This window comes from Gavia stellata, chromosome 35 (genome assembly GCF_030936135.1).
Source record: "Gavia stellata isolate bGavSte3 chromosome 35, bGavSte3.hap2, whole genome shotgun sequence".
Lineage (NCBI taxonomy): Eukaryota > Metazoa > Chordata > Aves > Gaviiformes > Gaviidae > Gavia > Gavia stellata.
This window is the reverse complement of record NC_082628.1, coordinates 402,699-422,293: the sequence shown is the minus strand read 5'-3', so window position 1 is coordinate 422,293 and position 19,595 is coordinate 402,699. Positions and strand designations below refer to the sequence as shown.

Sequence of the window (19,595 nt, the reverse complement as noted above, 5' to 3'; positions counted from 1 at the left end):
TGCCTGTCATCTGCTGGCTTTGCAGACGCTATTATCACAGTAAATTTCTCCCTGTCTCCAGCACATGAAGAATTACAGGTCACACAGCACCACTAATCTCCCTGCTCTCACAGGGCAAAATTCTAATTGCAACCTAAAAAAAGTGAATATTAAAGACTGACGCAAGGAAGAAGATAAGCACCTTTGGGGAAGGGCATGAGATGTTATTTCTATGCTAAGAGTAGAAACTGTTTCATCTAACTTTGACCATCTACGTGTCAGACTCCGGTTAGGTGAGGTGGACAGTCCTCTACCCGAGCCCCTCTCTCAGACAAGGAAACCCGGTTCAGCAGTTTATCTAACTTTTAAGTGGCTACAATTAGATGAGATGGAGCTCATCTAGGTGGGTAATTTTGCATCTGAGCTTAATGCATTCACCACTTGCAAATGCAATTTGGAAAGAAGGCAAGGCCAATGCCTGGAGTCCCTGCTGAGACATTAGGCAGCTCCAGTTAATTGCCTGAACGTCACTGATTCCCTGTGTGGTTTCAAGACGTCACTCTGGGCCACAGCTAGCTGGCATGCATAGGACGGCTGTCCAGGAATCACTGTGGCTCCAAGTTTGGGTCTTCCTTGTGGCTATGAGGAGGCATGGCCAACCCTTTGCGATCTATAGCCAGAACAACTCGGCTTGGCTTTGTTTCAGAGGCCACTTTTCATTGGGGTTTGTTGTTGCTGAGAAAGTCAGTTGCTTGACAAAGAGGAGGTGGGGAAAGCCACAGCTTTGGGACCTGGGGTTAGTCCTCACCAGCTGCTGCTGGTTGACTTGACCAGTTGGTCTTGCCCTTGCTTGCTCTCCCTCCATGGCCCGGTGAAAAAGGAACTGGCTTAGCATGATGTTTCCAGCCTCGAAGTGGTGAAAGCCCAGCAAGCCCTAGGTTTTCCAGAGCTTTCCCCTCCTGACCATTGAAGTCGGGACACCAAAGTGTCCCCAGATAAGGCACAAGCCTGGGCTGTTGGTTGCAGCGCCTCGTTCTCTTGCTTCAGGGGTGAACTGCAGACAGGAGTCTAAAAGAGCTTCCTGACATTAGCAAGGGTGACTTCTCCCATCCCAACCGAGGAAGCAGTAGGCGACTGCCTAATTTCAGTGGGAGAATAGTTATCTTTTAGTGGACTGAATAATAGAGAGAAGAAAGGAAGATGATACTACCGCTTCCAAAACCAGGGCAGCTCCTTTCCTCCTCATGTTTGAGCCAACACCCAAATATTCTTAGCTATAATTTTAGCAAACCAAAGAGGAAAATGAAGGCTGAGTTTAATTTTTTTCTCTATGGCTACAGCTGAATGAGCTAGCTCTTAAGATTTTTGTCAGAGTAGCAAAAGGAAAAGGTTCATCTCAAATGGTTTTCAAACTATTCATTAACGCTTGTATTACAAGCTCAGGAACATTTCCTGGTAAGTGATTGCTATTTTTCCTTCCCATATTTTTTTTTAAATTTTAAGGATTGTTTTGACTATTTTTTTGCTTTTCCTTCTAATATCATTAACAAACAGTTGTTTTAAGTTGGGGAACCGGATTTTCTGTCAGTTAAAAATAACTAGAGAAAACCTTTTGACAACTGAGAAATGTTTCCATTCAGTTCTTTTAGTAAAAAATATTAATAATTTAGCAATACCATTCCAGTAATTTTATTCTATGAAATGTTCTGATGTTTTGGCTGACCAATACAAGCACTCCAAGCCAAAGACTACCATGGTCAAGGAGATGAAGAAGAAAGTGGAAAGAAGCAAAACCATCTAGACTAAGTGCATGGTCCAGGTCTCCTCCATCATCCATGGGGACAAGATGGGCAACTCGGAGGGTGCCCCCTCCAAAAACAAGCATGTCTTGGGTGTGTTGCAAAAGGAGCAGTATGAAGACAGGAGTGATTCTACTCCTGCATCGGGCAACCTTCTGCAAATATGTCACACACACCCCTTTATAACAAGTGTTTTCTATTTCAACCATCCTGTCCAGGGTGGAACGCTTCTGCCATAGATTCATCTTCAAAAAAGTCAGCCTTATCACATTGACCCACTCACCCTGAACTTAATTTATAGACTAGAAAGGGTGACTCACCTTCTCCTAAAGCATTTTTCTGCACTAAATGCACCAAGACAAGAAGGCGGGAAGAGGAGGAAGAGGTGGGACTCTTACAGGAACAGAGAGAAAAGTCATCTCCAGGAAAGTCATCTCCACTGTGTGTCTCTGCAGTATGAGGCAGAAGAGGCGGCACAACCGCAGCAATCAACTGAAAGAACGCACTTCACAGTAAATATTTGAACTGGTAATTAACCCGAGTGCAATACATTAAATAAGGAAATGTTCTCCGAGCCAAGACAGTCATTTAAGCTTTTTCACTTGCTCATTATTCTCTGTGTGCGTGTGATACTTAGTACAATGTTTTTTCATGTCAAAAGCAGATACCAATTACCACCAAAAGCAGATACCAAAACCACGCGGGCTCAAAAGACATTTATCTCATCCAGCCATGCCCAACATAAGGGATATTTTCAAAGTCTGCCACTAGACGGGCTCTTTCCCTTCCTGCTCTGCCCCTTTCTTCTCTCCCTACCTGGAATGAGCTAAAGTCTAGCATTGGGTGATGGGTCTTTGAAGCCTTTTTAGCTCAGAAGTAGCAGAAAAGGCAAAAGCAAACTCATCCAGCCTTTGAATCAGTAGCAACAGCAAAAAATTTGAACAGCTTTGCTGGAACAAGAACCCTCTTTGGTAGTGCAAGTCTATGGAGACCTTAGTGGTGGACCACACACAGGATGCAGCGAGGGTGGCATGAGATGTGGAAGTACGTACCATAGTTTTGGCTTTAAAGATCTCAGAGGTTGCAGGGACCCCGGTGAGTGCAGAAGGTTTGGAGTTTATAGCAGCAGAGGAGCTTGCAGGATGAATCATGGTGATGGTGATCCTGGTCCTGCTCATTCTGCAAGCAGTGAAAACAGCCAAAAAGCATCAGCAGAGATGAAAGCTCCCAGCAATGGTACAGGTCTGGGGCTGAATCATCTGGGACTACGAAATACATATAGATAAAGAAATCTCAGGAGCGAATCTGCCTGCTTTGCTGATAAGGTAGGAGCAGGAATTTTGCTTTATTCTGTGGTGAATTCCTTACAGAGCCAAACTGGGAAGTCCCCAGCCACATCAGAAAGATATGGTTTGGAATACCCCACTTAAAAAAAAAAAAAACAAAAACAACTTGTGTAATTTCAGCTTTTTATCCTAGGAGTTAAAAAAAGAGTTTAAATAGCTCAGAATTTCCTGGAGGACAGAAGTTGCATTTTTGTGGCCTGACAAAGCAGATGTAGCTTTATTGCATTTTTTACCATTACTCGGGGAATCATCATCAGGGATCTTTTTTTTTTTTTTTTTCCTTTCCCTTCAGCTATCCAATTTTCAAGCTATGTATCCAGCTCCCAGAAAGCACAGTGGTTTTATTTCCTCTTTCTGACCCCTGGACCAAATGAGATGGTCTAGCTCTCCTCCCCATATGTTGCTTTCTGTTCTTTAATGAACACACCATTTACTATAACTATTACTACGTCATTGTTACTCCTGGCACACAGAGGAGGCAGCTAAGTGGGGTGTCTCGTGGCTGCACAGATGGGAAATCTGAGGCTGCCTTTTCAGCCCCGCATCTGCAGCCCGAGGAAGCGGATAGACACTTTGCATGGCAGGTGGGAACAAACGATACCCAAAGAGCCTGCCACAAAGCAGATTGTGGATAAATACAGGTAAGAAATTAGCCAGTAATTAGTTCCTCCTGTGAACACCCATTCCTTGCAGCCAGACGGCTCCACAATCCACATTATATTCAAAAGCAGGTTGTTTCTTGTGATGTGGTCGATATTACTAACGGGAGGGAGAGGGAAGCTTTTAGTCAGAGATCTCACTTGAAAAGGGATGGATCAGGGTGGGAGCAAGATATTCTGGGCTTGTGGTTCAGGCTCAGCGTGTGGGTGGAGGACTCCCTGCCTCCTTGGCTACAAGCAATATAGGATTGTGCTGGACCTTTCTCGCCTCTGCTGAACACAACTTCTTTCCTTTCAAGGTGCTTTTAATGGAAAACCATCATTTTTCTTCGGATGCTTCAACTCAGCTACACTAGAACAAAGTGAATTTCGGACCTTTCTGTTTGGTGGCCAAACCAAACATCTGGGTAAATTCTGACCTGGCTGCCCTCAAGAGCTTTTTTCCTGCCTTTGGTCAGGATTTCAGGGTTTCTCTTCTACATGAATAAAACCTTTTCAGGAGGTCTACTCTTCTCAAAACACCAGCCAACAGATTTAACTTTCCTTCTCCACTTTTTCTAGGCTTGTGTCATTGAGGTGGCTCGAGGAAACTCCTAACCGCAGACAAGTCTGCTTAGAATAAACGAAGGGAACCCAAACCAAAGCAGCCATGCAAACCAACTGGCTAGTTGAGTGGGAACTGCTCGGTGTCTGCATGCGGCCGGTCCTGCATCGGCTCCCAAGGAGCTGGACGGTGCACGCCATGCCACGACAGAGCCGCAGGGCAGGGCAGGTTTGTTGAGGCAGGAGCTGGAATTGCTGAGATGTGTGTTTGAAGAGGTAGCAATTCCTCCCTTTCTGTCCACAGGGAAATGCAGGTTACGTTTTTTTCCTGGAAACACCCTCATCTTTAGCACAGCCCTGTTTAGCCTAGACAGAGCTGGGTTTCGGAGACGGACCGTCTACTTACCCAACACATTCACTAATAGGGCTTATGTGCTAGTTGCATATGGGAACAAAAATCCCACTGATATTCTTCAGGGTTCAGGTGTTACCTACATGGGGAATCCTCTGCCTATACGCAACATTTGTTGGCCATGGGCCAGTTCAGTAGGTGGATTTATCCTTTTTCAGGATTAAAGGAGGCTTGGTATATTCCTCAGTGATGACTCACTCCAAGTCAGATTTTAGCTGCAGGATGAAGACTCCCATTATACAATTAGTTCTGTGTTTCCCCAGAAGTGATGCAAATGAGGGGGAATCGCTCCAGACTGCAACTTTTTTGCAACCTTTAGGCACAAGCTTTGCAACACCTCCGTTACTGTGAAAACAGACAACCGACGGGAGACGGGCACCATCAGAAACCCCAGCACTGAACAGAGCTCAGAGCAGACATCGAGGCTTTGTGCCATAAATGAAGGAGACATCAGCTGCTGAATACCATTGCACAAGTGCAAGCCCCAGCTCTGGAGGAGCCCGCGTGTTGACCTAGGACATTGTATTAAACAGGATCTCTGCTATCTTTCTGAAATGGGCTATTTTGTACAACAGAAATTAAATTAACAATGTTATTATGTGAAGAAAGCAGGCAGGTGGAAGGGTAAAGCAAAAAACCTTCTACATTTTAAGGTGCTCTTTCAGTTCTGGGGTCAAGGAAAGAGGATTCAGTGTAACTGAGAACCAGGGTCTGAACACTCAGCATCCGAGACCTCCGGCTTTGGAGATGAAACCATGAGCTTGCCCGGCAGCGCTCTGCTTGTGACAGTGATGACGGGTTTGGGTGGGAAGGAGGTGCTAAACCTCTGAATAGCAACTGGCAATTATGCCAAACCCAGTAGCAATCTCATAAGCAACTGGTTCTCTTTATCATATACTCTTGGAGTAACTTGAAAGAAGTCACTCAAAGGGGGTATGACGCTTTGGGGACAGTGCGCCTTGGGTGTTTGTCAGTCCCTAATTGAAATGAGGACAACGAAGCCACAGTTGTCATGCTCAGTAATTAAAGGGAAAGTAAAGCCACCCATCCGTCCTTTGACAGGTAGCCTGTCTGCAGACGGGTATTTGCCATGCTGAGCAGCGTGGTGACAGTGTTTGCAAAAATGCCTGGGAGAAAAAACACGAAATGCTCTCTACGTTAAGCCAAGGAGGAGCTGGAAGGCCAGGTGTGCAATTATTAGGATGTCTTGAACACCAAGCTGGCTTTTGGTCATTGAGATTTCCACATGCAAGCCATTTCTGGATGGAGAACAAGAGAGGCAGGTGCTTAACACTCCCTGGTATCACACGCGGCACCCAGCAGGCAGGTTACCCCGTAGGATATTCAAGGAGAAAAAGCAACCACATAATAACAAGAACAAAGAGAATAATAACAAGGCAACACACCGATGCATGGATGTTGCTTCAAGAAATTACACTGGAGTTCCCCAAATGGATCTCCTCAGCGTGTGCATCCTCACTGAGCGAAGGAGGAAGACGGGTGCCTGATTCACGCGGGATCACCTGGGTGCAGAGTTAGAGCAGCTGCTAAATGAAATCGTGAATTTCTAAGATCCCACTCAGTGCAGTTTCTTCTGAAAGTTGCAGATTTGCCTCATCACGTATTTCATTTTATTCTCCAACAGAGCGTGGCCAGGGAGTCCTGCGGGCACAGCTATGAAAAATGTATGCTTCACAGGAAGATTTTTGCCTTTCCCATTTCTCTGTGCTGATTCTGGCTTTCCTTCCCCGTTACTGAGCACTGGGTTTTCTTGCAGCGCAGGTTCCCAAGTCCGGCGCAATGGACGGTGATAGCGGCCCAGTTTGATTTCAAACTCAGTATGGGCACATCTCTGGCCATGGAAGAAAGAGTTTCCTAAACCAGGAGATTTAGGTCAAGAAGTGATGGAATCCACCTCGGAAACGCAGTGAAATCAAAGCGTGACTTTGCGTCTCTGAAGGCATAGTGATCTTGCACGCTGGAGGACATAGCTGCGGCAGAGAAGCGTTTAGCTTTGGGAGGAGGGATTACCAGTCCCGAGGTATAATCATTACCGTTGCTTGCCTTTATCTCCCTGAATGTGTGGTTTCCTAGCAATTCAGAGAGTTAATCTCTGGAAATGGAGGTTACTACCCGATAGGCTTGCTGAGCTGGGGAAATAAAGACTGTGGCGTCCGATGTTTCAGCTGGCTGCTCTCCAGGGCAGATAGCACTGGGGCTTTAGGTAACTTTGGAGCAGGTGTTTCTGAGTATTAGGGCTGTAATGAATAGAAGTTGGTTGCAAATTCCTCTAGGACAAATACTGCTCTTTATCTCTAGTTAACCCGGTGGGGACAACCATAATACAGAACTTACGCACCAAGCGGCCACCTCTGGAGTGACACATCGCGAGTTTTTTGCGTGTTGGTGGCAAAATGAATCACAAAAGTGACTCCAACCATTCATTAAGATAATAGGTACATCCTCTAGAAGCTATACCTTCTGTAATCTCCTTAATCTGAGTGTCCATCGGGAAAGCTTAATGAATAGGCGCTCATAAACACAGCATTGTTATTTCTCCTGGTTCATATTAGTCCTTTTATTTTGCTGAGGCTGGTAGCTGCGTACAGATACCACCTCTGCTCTTGGATCATGCCCCCATGGCCCTGCAAAGCATGACTCCTTGTCTCCAGGTTCTCCTGCGCTGGTGACTTTAGAAAACAATCTTTTGCTTGATGATACCAAGCTCTCTCATCGACTATTCACGGAGCCCATGCCTCCAGCTTCAACTTGGTGACTAGATTTTAGGTACCTGAATTCAGGAAAGAGGACTCCCATGCTAGAATTGTTTTTATTCTTTTATGCTCTCTCACTAGCCAAGATATCTTTACAAGGCCAGTAATAGGGTTTGCTCTCTACTGAACATCTCTCCTTGTCCCTCTCTGCAGAGCGATGTTTTTTAATTCAACACGGCACACAGAGATCGTATTGCTGATAAAAGCTCTGTGTTCTCTGCTCCGCTGCCAATAAACTGCATGCAAGGTTTGGGCATCATCTCTACTGCACTTTTTTTTTTAAGAAACCTGTCTCTAAGTTTGCAAAATTAACTCTATTACATTAACCACACACACTGAACAGCTACTTTCTATGGTCTTTTTTATATAAACTCATGTGCACACACAGATTTACAGACCTGTTGACGGGAACTAGTTGAAATTCAGTGGCTGAATTTCCCTCCTCCCACACTCTCCCCTTTCACTCAGCTGCTGGAAGGCATCTCTGGAGTCCCTGGTTGGCTTAGTGCATGAAGGAACGTGCTTTCTGGTTAAAAAAGTCTGTATCATAGAAGAGAAGAGACAACTGTCCCGTGAAACAGCACAGCAACATTTCCAACCTCAAAATCTGATGTGGTTCTCACGGCTGCTTTTTGCAGGGATTGCCCACCTTTCCCCAGAAAAACACTTCCAGTGCAGAACCATTCCCTTGGCATGCAGTTGCTCTGCCTCTACAACGGCAATTCCCAGTGCTTAGTCCTGGCTGTTGTGCTTTCATCATGACACTGCCATACCAATTCCACCCCATTACTCAGAGCCCTAATAGTCCACCGGGCCCCGAGTGTTACCACAAAGTTGGTCAGATGATGCAAAAGTGCCTTACAAATTCCTATGCAAAAGAGGAACGTTACAAAGGAAGGGGGTGAACACCTGCGGTGTTTGGTACGAAACCTATTTGCCTCTTGCAAAATAAGACGGTAAATAAGAACTACGAAGGACAGTTGCTCGGCTTAGGTCACCTGGTAACACCGTTGACATGTCGATTTTAAAAATCCAAACATCCTCATGCTGCTGCTGGCACCCTGCCTGCTGCCGTCAAACATCCAGAAGTCACAGAAGCTCTGTCTGAAAGATGCATGCAGCTCTGCATCCAACGCCCAGGCTTTCCATCACACGAATAAAGAACTGCCCAGAATATGACAAAGTTGCCCTGAATGAAGCACCTGGATTTGCTGTCAGGGCACCAAGCGTGGCCAGTGCATCACAGCGGACATGGGCAGGGCTCTGGCTAGTAGGTAGCTCTCCGTGTTCCTTGCAGGAGACATCGCCTTTGGGAGCTATACTCTCTCCTGCTTAGCTACTGCCATGATACCTCAACATCTTCTCACCAATACTGGTGAGGTGACCAACATTGGTCACACACAGTTTATTATTGTCCGGCGGAAAGACCGCAGAAGAAGGGTAAAGGTTTTGGCAAGGTCTTACCTGGAAGCACTGCAAATGTAAATGGTGCGCATGGGCAGTGACCACCGATGCTCTGGGAATGGCCTGGAAGGAAGCTCAGGAATTATCTTGCCCATCTTTTTGCCCCAAAGCAGCATAAAGGCTACGTAATGGCCAGGGACAAGCCAGGCTGAGGGTGAACAGCTGCTGTGGAGCAAGGTTACGGGGAGGAAAGCAAGGTGGCCAGTGGTGACGGAAGGAGCTCAGACCATCGTCTCTACCCCGGTCCCCACAAATCCACCATCTGCTTTGATGTGGGAGCAGAATCAGGTTGCAGTTAAGAGACTGGGAACAGCCACCTTTGGAGACCTGGACCCGCAAAACCAGAGAGAGATGTCCCAGGGGCCTCATTAGCCATTTTAATGGTGACTTCGCGGTCCCTTTTGCAAGGAGCCACAAAAACTGCCCAGCCTGCAGGGAGGGTGGGAGAGCACCAGCGCGGCCAAGCCCTGCCAACCCTGTTTTCTCAGGAGAGGGTCTTAAAAAGCGGCTTTCTCTCTGGGAGAGAGCAGGCTTGGATGGCTGGGTTGTTACAGCCGGAATCGTAACAGGAGGTCGGAAAAACCCCTAGGCTCTCCCTATTTGCACGGATGGCTCAACAGGTCCCAATTTATCAAGGTGCTTAAGCAGAATTAATTTATCCTAATGCATCTGGGTACATGTAAATCTCAAAGGCATAAGTCTCATGGAAGCCACCACAGTTCAAGGCACATTTAGGGCCAAGGACCTCAGGGTTTTCCCCAGTAAATCTGGGTGTAAGCTGCTGCTTTAAAGCTTTGCTGAATCTCATCAGCCTGAAAACAGCATTTTCATCTCTTCCTTACAAAGAGGAAAGTTAGTCCCTTTCTTCAGCTCTTCAAACACTATCTGACATGCAATCAACCAGGACAAAGCATGGAGACATGAGGAAGGTCTCTACGAAGAAGGCATTTGCGTCTGACTTGAGCCAGTGCTGTGCATGTGTGTGTGGCCGATGAAACAAAAGCGATTGCAATCCTTCTCTTCAGAAGACCAAATCACATCAGAGTGCTTCCTCCTTTGAAGTTGACGTAACCAGTGCTCAGGGCTTCCACCACGTGACTGCGAACCGGCTTTGTGAAAGCTCAGCAGATGGAAACCACAAGCGCTGCCCTGAACCGTCTCTCTCTGATGTGCAAGGCTGGGCACCTGGAAGAAGCCACTTCTTAGGGCTGTGAGGAGGAGTCAAAGGTTGAAGCGCAGGTTTGTTGCTTTCGATCTGCGGGAAACAGCCTGGCAGCATGTCGTGTGTAAGAAGGGATCTCAGGGCTCGCAGCTGGTGGAGGAACGTGGATGGTTGTCCCACGAGTGGCACTTTCCCTGCTTTCCAACAAAACCAGGGGCTTGGAGGGTCTACAGCCCTCAAATGGTGCCTGTTCCACCCACATGGCATAAGGCCATCTACAGTGGGCAGCCAAGCAGAGATACGGAGGAAAGCAGGGACCTGATCCGATCCATATCCAGGTTTCTCACAGCTGGAAAAACCGGCAAGTCACTACCCTCAAGGATGAAGGGCTGTGTCTTTCTTGCCACGAAAAGGAGCTGGAGTCTCCCTCTGTGCTCTGGCTGGATGGGAGAGCTCGGAGCAGCAGCTGCATCCCAGTGTCTCTGGTCACCATCCCTGATGCCTCGTCTCTGCCCCACCGCAGCTGCATCAAGCCAGCATGCAGGGCTCAGTCACGCAGAAAGCAGGACCACAGCCAGTTGTGCCACCGATGGCCTGGCTTCTCCCTGTTTTTCAGCTTGCCCATGGTTATGCCCACCTAGAAGAGCTCATAAAAGTCATGTTGTGTGGACCCACCTAAAGGCTAAGTGATGCTTTAGCCCATCCATGAATGCCCTATTCCTAGGCAGTGCTCCAGGTTTGGCTTCAGACCACGCGCCTAATTGTCCTCCACACTGCTTGCACCAACACTTCAGCACAAAATAAAATAAATTTCTGAAATAATTCTCCCTTTCACTTACTAGCAAGAGGTCCCAGTGCTTGGATTACCTTGGGCAGAATGATGTGAAGGACGCAGTGCCCAAAAGCTCGTCTGCTTTCTCCAACTACCTCAGTCTCACAAACGAAAGTACGTCTCATTGCAAGACGTGCATCCTAATATACTCGGACCAATGGAGCTACAACGGAACTACTGCATGATTATAATTGCATATAGTATTTTATAGTTCATTTCAACCCACTATGAGACCTGTAAAAAGAAAGGAAGATCTCTACCTAGAGACACTCCACAAATATTCTAAATCAACATAATTCCTTTGCATTATTTTTAATTCAAAACAACCTGTTTCAAATTTACAATAGCGTTGACTAGGAATCCTCCCAGAACCAGTTAATTTTGCCTCAGCAAAGATGCAAAGACTTCTTAGGCAAGCCATGCAATCACTTGTGATTCTGTGATTAGACCCCTTTGTTAAGGCAAAAAAGGAACTTATTTGTTTCCAAGCAAATTCAAAAATCTTTTTAAGAATTTTAATTAAGACGGCACGGTGCCTTCTCATTAACAGATATTACTGGAATAATTTCATGTCAAATAGGTGTGTCACAGGAATACGAGGAAAAAAGTTCACTCCGGCTAACATTTCTCAACCTGTTTGTCACACTCCGCTTCACTTCTTTGTTGCATCCCCAGCTATCGTTTGCGTGAGTTTGCCGTGTGCACCAGTCACATCACACCCAAATACGAAACACAATTCTCACCTTCCCTAGGCACATAATTCGGCAATACATCGCTGTCTGCAGCGAAGTGTTTCCCAGAAATGCCTTATCTTCAATTCCATATATTCTAAGGGGCACAGGAAGCCCAGCTGGACCAGTGCCTCGACTTCATGTGCACGAACCCCCAAGTTGCCAGAGCAGCCACCCCAGGACCGAATTTGTCCTCGGTACCATCTCGCGCCGTTCACGCGCCATCGATAAGGAAACTGCCAACCCCATCCTGCTGCGCTTATCAGCACGCAAGCCGGCAAACACGGCTGCAACCGAATCACCTATGAGAGCCGTAGCCATACCCCTGAGAGGAAGAAATGAATGCTTACAAGAACGCTCCCGACAACGCCGGTGCCGTGCTGTGGCAGATACGCCTTCCTTCTCCCCTATCGCCACTGGTCATTGCTCAAGAGCCAGCCCTGAGCTGGCGCGAGACCCTGGAAGAGGCGGCATTGCCACGACGTTTTTGCAGGAGGTCCTGAAACATAATTAAACGCTGTGGTGAAACCGAACCGTAAACAAGCCATGAATAAAAACCCCTTGAATTATTTTGCTAAACTATAATTACACAATAAGGAAGCAGATTAATTAAGTAAAATATAAGTCCTGAAACTGAAGCTTGCAAGCAAAGCAGTTTATTTTAATTTCCACATTATTTCGTATGAGATAGAAGTGTTTGCTGTGGGTTTAAAATGTTGGAAGCCATTCCTTGCTGCCAGGCAGACCAAACCCAGTGGATAAATTAAATTTTTGCATCTCAGGCACCTCCTGAAATGTATATAAGGAGACGGGCTCTGCCTCAGAGAAGCTAAAGGAGATCTCCTTCTTTCACTCCCTGCTCCTCTCTCGCTCTTCCGCTTTGCCGTTACTGCTTCACCTCCCGTCTCCCCCAGCCACCATGAGTCGACAGTGCTACACCTCCAGCTCTCTCCTGGGAAGACGGGGCTTTTCCTCCGCGTCCGCCGTCTGCGGCCTCGGCAGGGGCAACAGCAGCTCAGCCTCCGTCTGCCAGCCGGTGGGACGGAGATGTGGAATCGGTGGCTTCAGCAGCCGGAGCGTCTGCGACCTAGGGAGAGGGCAAAGGATTTCCTTCGGCGGGAGCTGCCGCAGTGGGGTCTATGGCGGCGCCGGCGTCGGACGTTGCGGCGTGGCTTACGGCGGAGGCCGCTTTGGCGTGGGCACGGTCGTGGGGTTTGGTAACTGCGGAAGCTACGGGGGCCTGGGCAGCTACAGAGGTCTCGGGGACGGCGTGGCTATTGGAGGCTACGGCGGCGGCATTGGCATCGGCCTCGGCGGAGGTAGATCTGAAGGGATTCGGGGCGTCAGCATCCACCCGGAGCTCCTCAAACCCCTCTGCGTGGGGGTCGACCCCGAGGAGTGCCAAGTGCGGACCCACGAGAAAGAGCAGATCAAGAACCTCAACAACCAGTTCGCCTGCTTCATCGACAAGGTGAGACCCCGCTTCCCTCCGCGCGGGCTGTTTGTCTCATGTCTCTAGGCTCTGATGGATGGATTGTCTCTAGAGAGACAACGTCGGTAGCTATTTCTCCTGGCACCCTGATATTGTAAACATTTCTGATAGACCATGGTGGTCCTGACCTGGAGACTGTTGGATTTAAGCCTTGCGCCAAGGCAACCACACCGGTATTTTACCTTGCGATGGTCACCAATCTGCTAAATAGCTAAATCAGGAGCAGCTCCAGGGATACAGTAAATCAAAACCTGTGAGAGAAGGGATGGAGACACGGAAATGTGAAAAGGCAAAATAGGAAGATTTATTACAAATGTATAATCTGACATTGTGATCACACCTCTGTAAACTCCAAAGGACTTCTGCGTTTTTAAAATAGTTTGTGTGCTTCATCAAGGAGATGTAGAAAGATAAGATGCCTAGCTAAAATAAGATGAACAAGTTTAACGTCTCTGTCTCTCCACTCTGTGAATGAAACGATTTGGTGATTTCCTAAACAGATGTAATTTATCACTGTTTTCTTAGCTAAGCCTAAGGGTTTTCATTACTGTTTAGAGATGTGTTATACGAAATGGTTTTTCAAACGGCAGAGAAACCTTTGCTCTGTCTGATCTTGATTTTCCTTGTGAGTTGTTCTGCAGCTGGAAAAACCAAACCCATCTAAGAGGAGCAACTCTGCTTCCACCCATTTGAAAAATGACTTATTCATGATCCATAAAGGTTCTCAAGTACTAGGGAGCTCTTTAATCTAGAAGTGAAAGGCATGATAAATATCCGCGGTTAGAGTTTAAATCAGATACATTCAAATGAGATCCCGGATGGAGCTTTTAGTGTGACGAAAGAATCATTACTGCACCCGGCCCGTCAAGGGAGGCAGTGGGTCCTCCATCAGCCAGTTGTCGCAGGGGAAGAGGTGGTGTTTGGCTGAACTGAGCTTTGGTCAAACAGATGATTGGCCTCAACGCAGGGCAAACGCTTCAATGCTGCCTGGCCTGATACGAGTCCTGGGTGGGACCAGGTTTAGCTCAGAGAAGATGCTAGTGTCACTCAGGCTGCTGAGAAATCAGCACTTAACCATTTGCATTTCTGATTTTATTTTTACTTTCTTCCTTTTGGAAGTGGAGAAACCCAAAGCGCCTTTGCCTGGGACAAGAGGGGGTTGCGTGACTCTCCCATCTCTTGCTTCCCCAGGTGCGGCTGCTGGAGCAGCAGAACAAGGTGCTGACCACCAAGTGGGAGCTGCTGCAGCAGTATGTCCTCCCAGCTTCCAGGAGAAACCTGGAGCCCGTGTTCGAGAACTTCATCTGCAACCTGAGGAAGCAGCTGGAGTGTGTGCTGGGGGAGCGAGAGAGGCTGGAAAACGAGGAGCGGTGCCTCAGGGACCTGGTTCAAGAGTACAAGTGCAAGTAAGTCGTACGCAGAGAGAAGGAGCAGACCGGGGTGTTTGCTGGCCTGAGCGGTGTTTCTGAGTGTGAAGCCAATGCAATTGCACTGGATGCAAAAACTGGGGCACAGGGAGGGGAGCAAGGCAAGGCACACCAGTACCGGGCTGGTTTCCTGTACTGGGGTCCTACTGCTGCACCTCAGATGCTGGTGATGGACTGGGAGAGTTCTTCAACCACAGTGTTTCCTTAGGGAGAAGGACAGGGAACCACTTTTCCTCTCCCTAATGCTCCTGCACACCACCGTGGTTTGCCATATCAGCTCTCCCACATCATCTGTGCCTGTGGCTCCCCCAAATCTCGTGTCCCCGGTGCCATCCGTTCCCACAAAACCCTCAGTCTGTTTGTCTCCACCCCACGCTTTATCCGCATCGTCTCCTTTGGGGTTCATGCTCTCTTCCCAGAGGGAATGTGGGAATTGTTTCTTTAATCTAAGCTGCAGATATTCCTTAATAGCTCCCCGTGTACTCTGCTAAGCCACAAACCAGGACACTTGGTGGCTGGTGGTATACAGCACAGGATGAAAGAGTAATCCTTTCTCCAGAGATCTTACAGTCAAGCATCTTAGATGTTTTTTTCTTGGTGAGCCACCACCAAGGAGGTCAGACTCAGAGAATCGTAGAATCCTCTTGTGAAAGTTCTTCTAGGTCCCAATTACTTGGTCATTACGCACTGGCTTTCCATCCCATTGCACCTGGGAGCTTCAAAGGTTGCTCAAGCTCCTGACCTCCCTTGGGGCGTTTTGGCCACAGTCTCTCCATAAACACTCAGAGCAGAGTCCTGGATGCTTCAGAAAAACATCACACAAAGCAGCAGGGCTGGAAGAAGCTACCCAAGCCTTCAACTGAGGTACAGGGGTTTGCATTGCTAGTGGTTTGGCCTGATTTACTGCCATCTCACTCCAACCACCGATACTGCTGGCGTGGACCATTTAAAACTGCTGAACAAAGCCCAGTGGGGAGGAAAAAAATGGCAACAAAGCAAAAATCAAAAAGGAGGTACAAAGCGAATAGGGAGAGGCTCTGATTTTAATCACACTTCCCATTTGGCTGCTTGGGTGGTGGGGACGGGACCCCTGGGGCTCAGCATCCCACCCCTCTCCTCTCCTCCTGCAGATACGAAGATGAGATCAACAAGCGCACGGCTGCGGAGAACGAGTTTGTGGTCCTCAAGAAGGTGAGTCACGCGAGGGACAACGCCGCGAGACCAGCTGAGAGTGGCAGGTGCATGGGCAAAACCTGGGTGTGGGGCCAGGGAGAGAAATGGGGAGTCCTGGTACCATGACCCCAAAATAGAGGTAACCCAATGAATTTGGAGAACCCCATCAGGTTGTAAGCACATATAACGCAAACCCAGATAGTCTTAAGGGCTAGAAATAGTGAGGTTTCCTCCAAATTGAACGGAAAACATGGGCTTTGCCACAGTCCTTGTTTCTTCGCCTCTTTTCACCAAATACGTGGTGTGTCTCCAGGATGTGGACTGTCTCTACCTGACCAAGGAGGAGCTGGAGGTGAGGGTGGGCCTCCTGCGGCAGCAGCTGGAGTTCCTGAAGTGCATCTACGCCGAGGTAAGAGCTCCTGGCTCCCTGTCTGCTGCCCCAGGGATGATGCATCATCTGCTGCCTCCCTGAGCTCTTACACCAAAACTAAATGCAGGGAAAGGCATCTTTTCTGAAAATCCTGAAATGGCATCCCAAAAATTTGTATCTCTTTATCTCTATTTGATAACAACACTACTGCACGTGCTTTGGGAAGGCAAAGGGCATTCTTGGTTGTCTCCTATATTTTTGGCTGCGAAAGGAGGGATCCTTTGCACGAAATAGCCCCTCAAATTCTAATCCAAACCAACCCCGGGAACCACTGAAACATCTCACTCTTCAAAACCCAAGTATTTTTAGCACTTCACTTTTTAAGCTACATTAGTCAAAATATTTTGGTGAAAGTAACACTTTTGTCTAAAATGCAGCAAGTTTTTAACAAAACTCACAGAGGACACTTTGTTTTTGCACCTTTTCTAGCCAAACACCTCCCAGCAGTCTGTAGGCAATGGGGCCCAAAGCACTCACCCCTAAGGGATTCACAGCCCAGAAAACTGCTGACGCAGCCAGAAACGCTGAGTTGCAACGAAGCGAGTTGCTCCACCAGGATTCCCCACCCTTCCTTAGGGAATTGCATGCAGCAATCCCATATTGTGCCACCAAAACAGGTCCCAGCTGCCAGCTCTTGCTGGAAACCAGTCACCCACCTGGAGAACCCCGTGCTCTAGTTGGGCGTTAATGGGAGAACCTCCCCCAACCCTCCACCTTCTCACCAGACCCCCCTTTGCCAGGGGTGCCTGCGTGCCTGGCGTGGGCTGCTTGAGGGAAGGGGACTGACATGTGCTGGATCTTGCAGGAGAGAGCTCAGCTGGATTGCCAGCTGTGTGACACCTCTGTCATCGTGCAAATGGACAACAGCCGGGACCTGGACATGGAGGGCATCATCAAAAGTGTTGAGTGCTGCTACGAGGAGATTGCCCAGAAGAGCAAGGCTGAAGTGGAGGCTTTCTACCAAACCAGAGTGAGTATTCACACCACCAGCACAGACGGCAATGGAATGCCTTGGCCAACAAAACTCCGAGGACAACTTCTGTCCTCCATGACGCAACTTAAACCCACCCCGCAGTGTGCACGCACTGTAGTTTGCTAAAGAAAGTCATGCCAAACCCCCTCCCCCCCAACCTTAAAACTGTGGTTTAAGAATTTTCCATAAAAACAGAGCTCAGCAGATCACAGTGTTGCTTCAGAGAGGTCTCCTCTGTGCACACCCATCAGGAACACCATCCCCTTCCCAAAGGGCAAATGCTCAGGACCTACCGGGGACTGTCGCCTTGTCTGGGCTGATGTCATGTCTGGGTGCTTTCCCGGGAGCACCGACGTCAGTGTGGCTCCGAAAAGTCGCCACCTTCCCTGGAAGGGGCGATTCAGGTGCTTTAACGTCATCCTTTACCCGTGCAATAGCTGGAGGAGCTCCACAGCAGCAGGGGCAAGTTCTGCGACGACCTGAGAAACAACCAGAGCGAGATAGCCGAGCTGAACCGGATGATCCAGAAGCTGCAGTGCGAGTCGGATAACGTGAAGAAACAGGTAGGATGAAGGGCTGAATGCTGCATGGGCAGCGGGGCGTGCAACTTCTCCAGCAAAGGGCTTTGTCATCACCAGCTCCCACCCTGCCGAGTTGCAAAGAACCCCACCACCTACATTTGTAGCTTCTCATCTGCTGTCGATACACAAAGAAGCAGATTTATTTCTCACTTAGCAAATAAGCAGAAGCCAGTTAGCTTGGCTGTAACAGAAATGGTGTTTGCCGTATGCTTCCTACCGGGGTGCAGCCAACAGTTCCCCTCCCTTCATCCCAAATAGCTTGGCCATCACATGTGTCCAGCCTAAATCCAGGCTCTCTAGCAGTTCCTAGCTGAGAAACAAGGGGGTACATGAGCAACCCTGTGGCGATACCTCTTAATATCACCACTGGCCACACTCTTGCCCGTTACTTTCCACAGATCGCAGCTCTGCAGACGGCCATCTGCGACGCTGAGCAGAGGGGCGACTGCGCCCTCAAAGATGCCCGGCAGAAGCTGATCGACCTGCAGACTGCGCTGCAGCAAGCCAAGGACAAGATGGCATGCTTGCTGAGAGACTACCAGGAGCTGCTGAACGTCAAGCTGGCCCTGGACATTGAGATTGCCACTTACAGGACGCTGCTGGAAGGAGAAGAGAGCAGGTAGGAGCATCCCTGGCTGCACCTTGTAACGATAGCTGGCAAAACCCATCAGGAGGAGAGGGAGGCAGTGAGAAATGCTGGGTGGAGGCAGCTCCCCAGGGGTGCAGAGGGGAGCATCAGCCCTTTTCTCTCTCCATGGGTGCAGAGGGGAGCATTGCCCCTGTTTCCTCCTCATCCTCCCAGGGGAGCTGGATTGCAGCGCACCGAGCATGCTGCAGTCAGATCCCCTGCTTGCGGTACAAAAAGAGGATGGGATATTAAGATGCCTATGGGATTTGGGAAGCCAGCCCTGCAGTGCTTCGGTGGGCAATTTGGACCAGCACCTCACACCTGGGTGCACAGAAAAGCTGAAGTACCTGCAAGGCTCCTAAGGAGGCAATGACCTATTCGTTTGTGTATTTGGGGAGTATTTCCCCAAATACATCTTTGAGACATTTCTTTTCTTAACAGGATATGTACCGGCAACCCTGTGAGCGTAGGTAAGCTAATGAAGAATTCCCTTAATTTCCTTACAAGTCTTTTAAGCTGCTAAGTTTCCTTATAAGCTGGGTTGTAGCTGCTCTGGGAGTGACTGAGCCTGTTTTTCTCCCACAGCTGTGGTCAGCGGCGGTGGCACGGTCGGGGAGTGCCGATCCCTATCTGGAATCGGAGGCAAATGCACCGTCAAGACAGGAGGGGCCGGCGCGGGGTTAGGGGTGGTCTCCTCCTTTGGCGTCAGCAGCGCCGGCTTTAGCACCCGGAGCGTAGATTGCCTCCCCAGGGTGGGGGCTGGATTTGGGGCGAGGAGCGCGGTCAGCTGCGTGGGGCGAGAAGTCATCTCCGGTGCGGAGGGGGTGCAGTGCACCACTGGCGTGGGCAACCTGGGGAACGTCGTGTGCGCTGGCGTGGAGCAGTGCAGCCCGGGAGCCGTCATCATTCCCGGGGCAGGGGTCTGCGGCACCGGGAACAGGTACAGCACAGCTGTGCGCGTGGTCAGAACAACCCGGTAGAGACCAGAGGGCAACGACACATCATATTTTAAAATAATCAGCATTTCTGCAATAAAACAGTATTCCCCTTCCTTCTGACAGCTGTAGGGATCACACAACCATGCGCTGCCCATGCCCACACAATTAGGCTAGTTGCTCTGCCGAAAACTCTTTGCATGATCAAAACCCACCTTCTCTTGCATGTCCTTCTTGGGGGAAACTTACCCCTAC

At 48.7% G+C, this 19,595-nt stretch overlaps 1 protein-coding gene across 1 annotated transcript; it reads left to right on the top strand.

The window, feature by feature from the left end:
• Positions 1-12,620: 12,620 nt before the first annotated feature.
• LOC104262433 (keratin, type II cytoskeletal 4-like) lies at positions 12,621-19,385 on the top strand. The gene is made up of 9 exons (XM_059832585.1): positions 12,621-13,172; positions 14,385-14,599; positions 15,751-15,811; positions 16,107-16,202; positions 17,029-17,193; positions 17,634-17,759; positions 18,176-18,396; positions 18,847-18,875; positions 18,991-19,385. The coding sequence occupies exons 1-9, from the start codon at positions 12,621-12,623 to the stop codon at positions 19,383-19,385; spliced, it is 1,860 nt and encodes a 619-aa protein (XP_059688568.1).
• Positions 19,386-19,595: the final 210 nt, after the last annotated feature.

Excerpts from the sequence above, each read along its gene's own strand:
- LOC104262433 (XM_059832585.1), top strand. The coding sequence starts at position 12,621 with ATGAGTCGACAGTGCTACACCTCCAGCTCTCTCCTGGGAAGACGGGGC. Across the intron at positions 16,203-17,028 it reads TGAAGTGCATCTACGCCGAG|GAGAGAGCTCAGCTGGATTG; the intron begins GTAAGAGCTCCT and ends TGGATCTTGCAG. Across the intron at positions 18,397-18,846 it reads CTGGAAGGAGAAGAGAGCAG|GATATGTACCGGCAACCCTG; the intron begins GTAGGAGCATCC and ends TTTTCTTAACAG.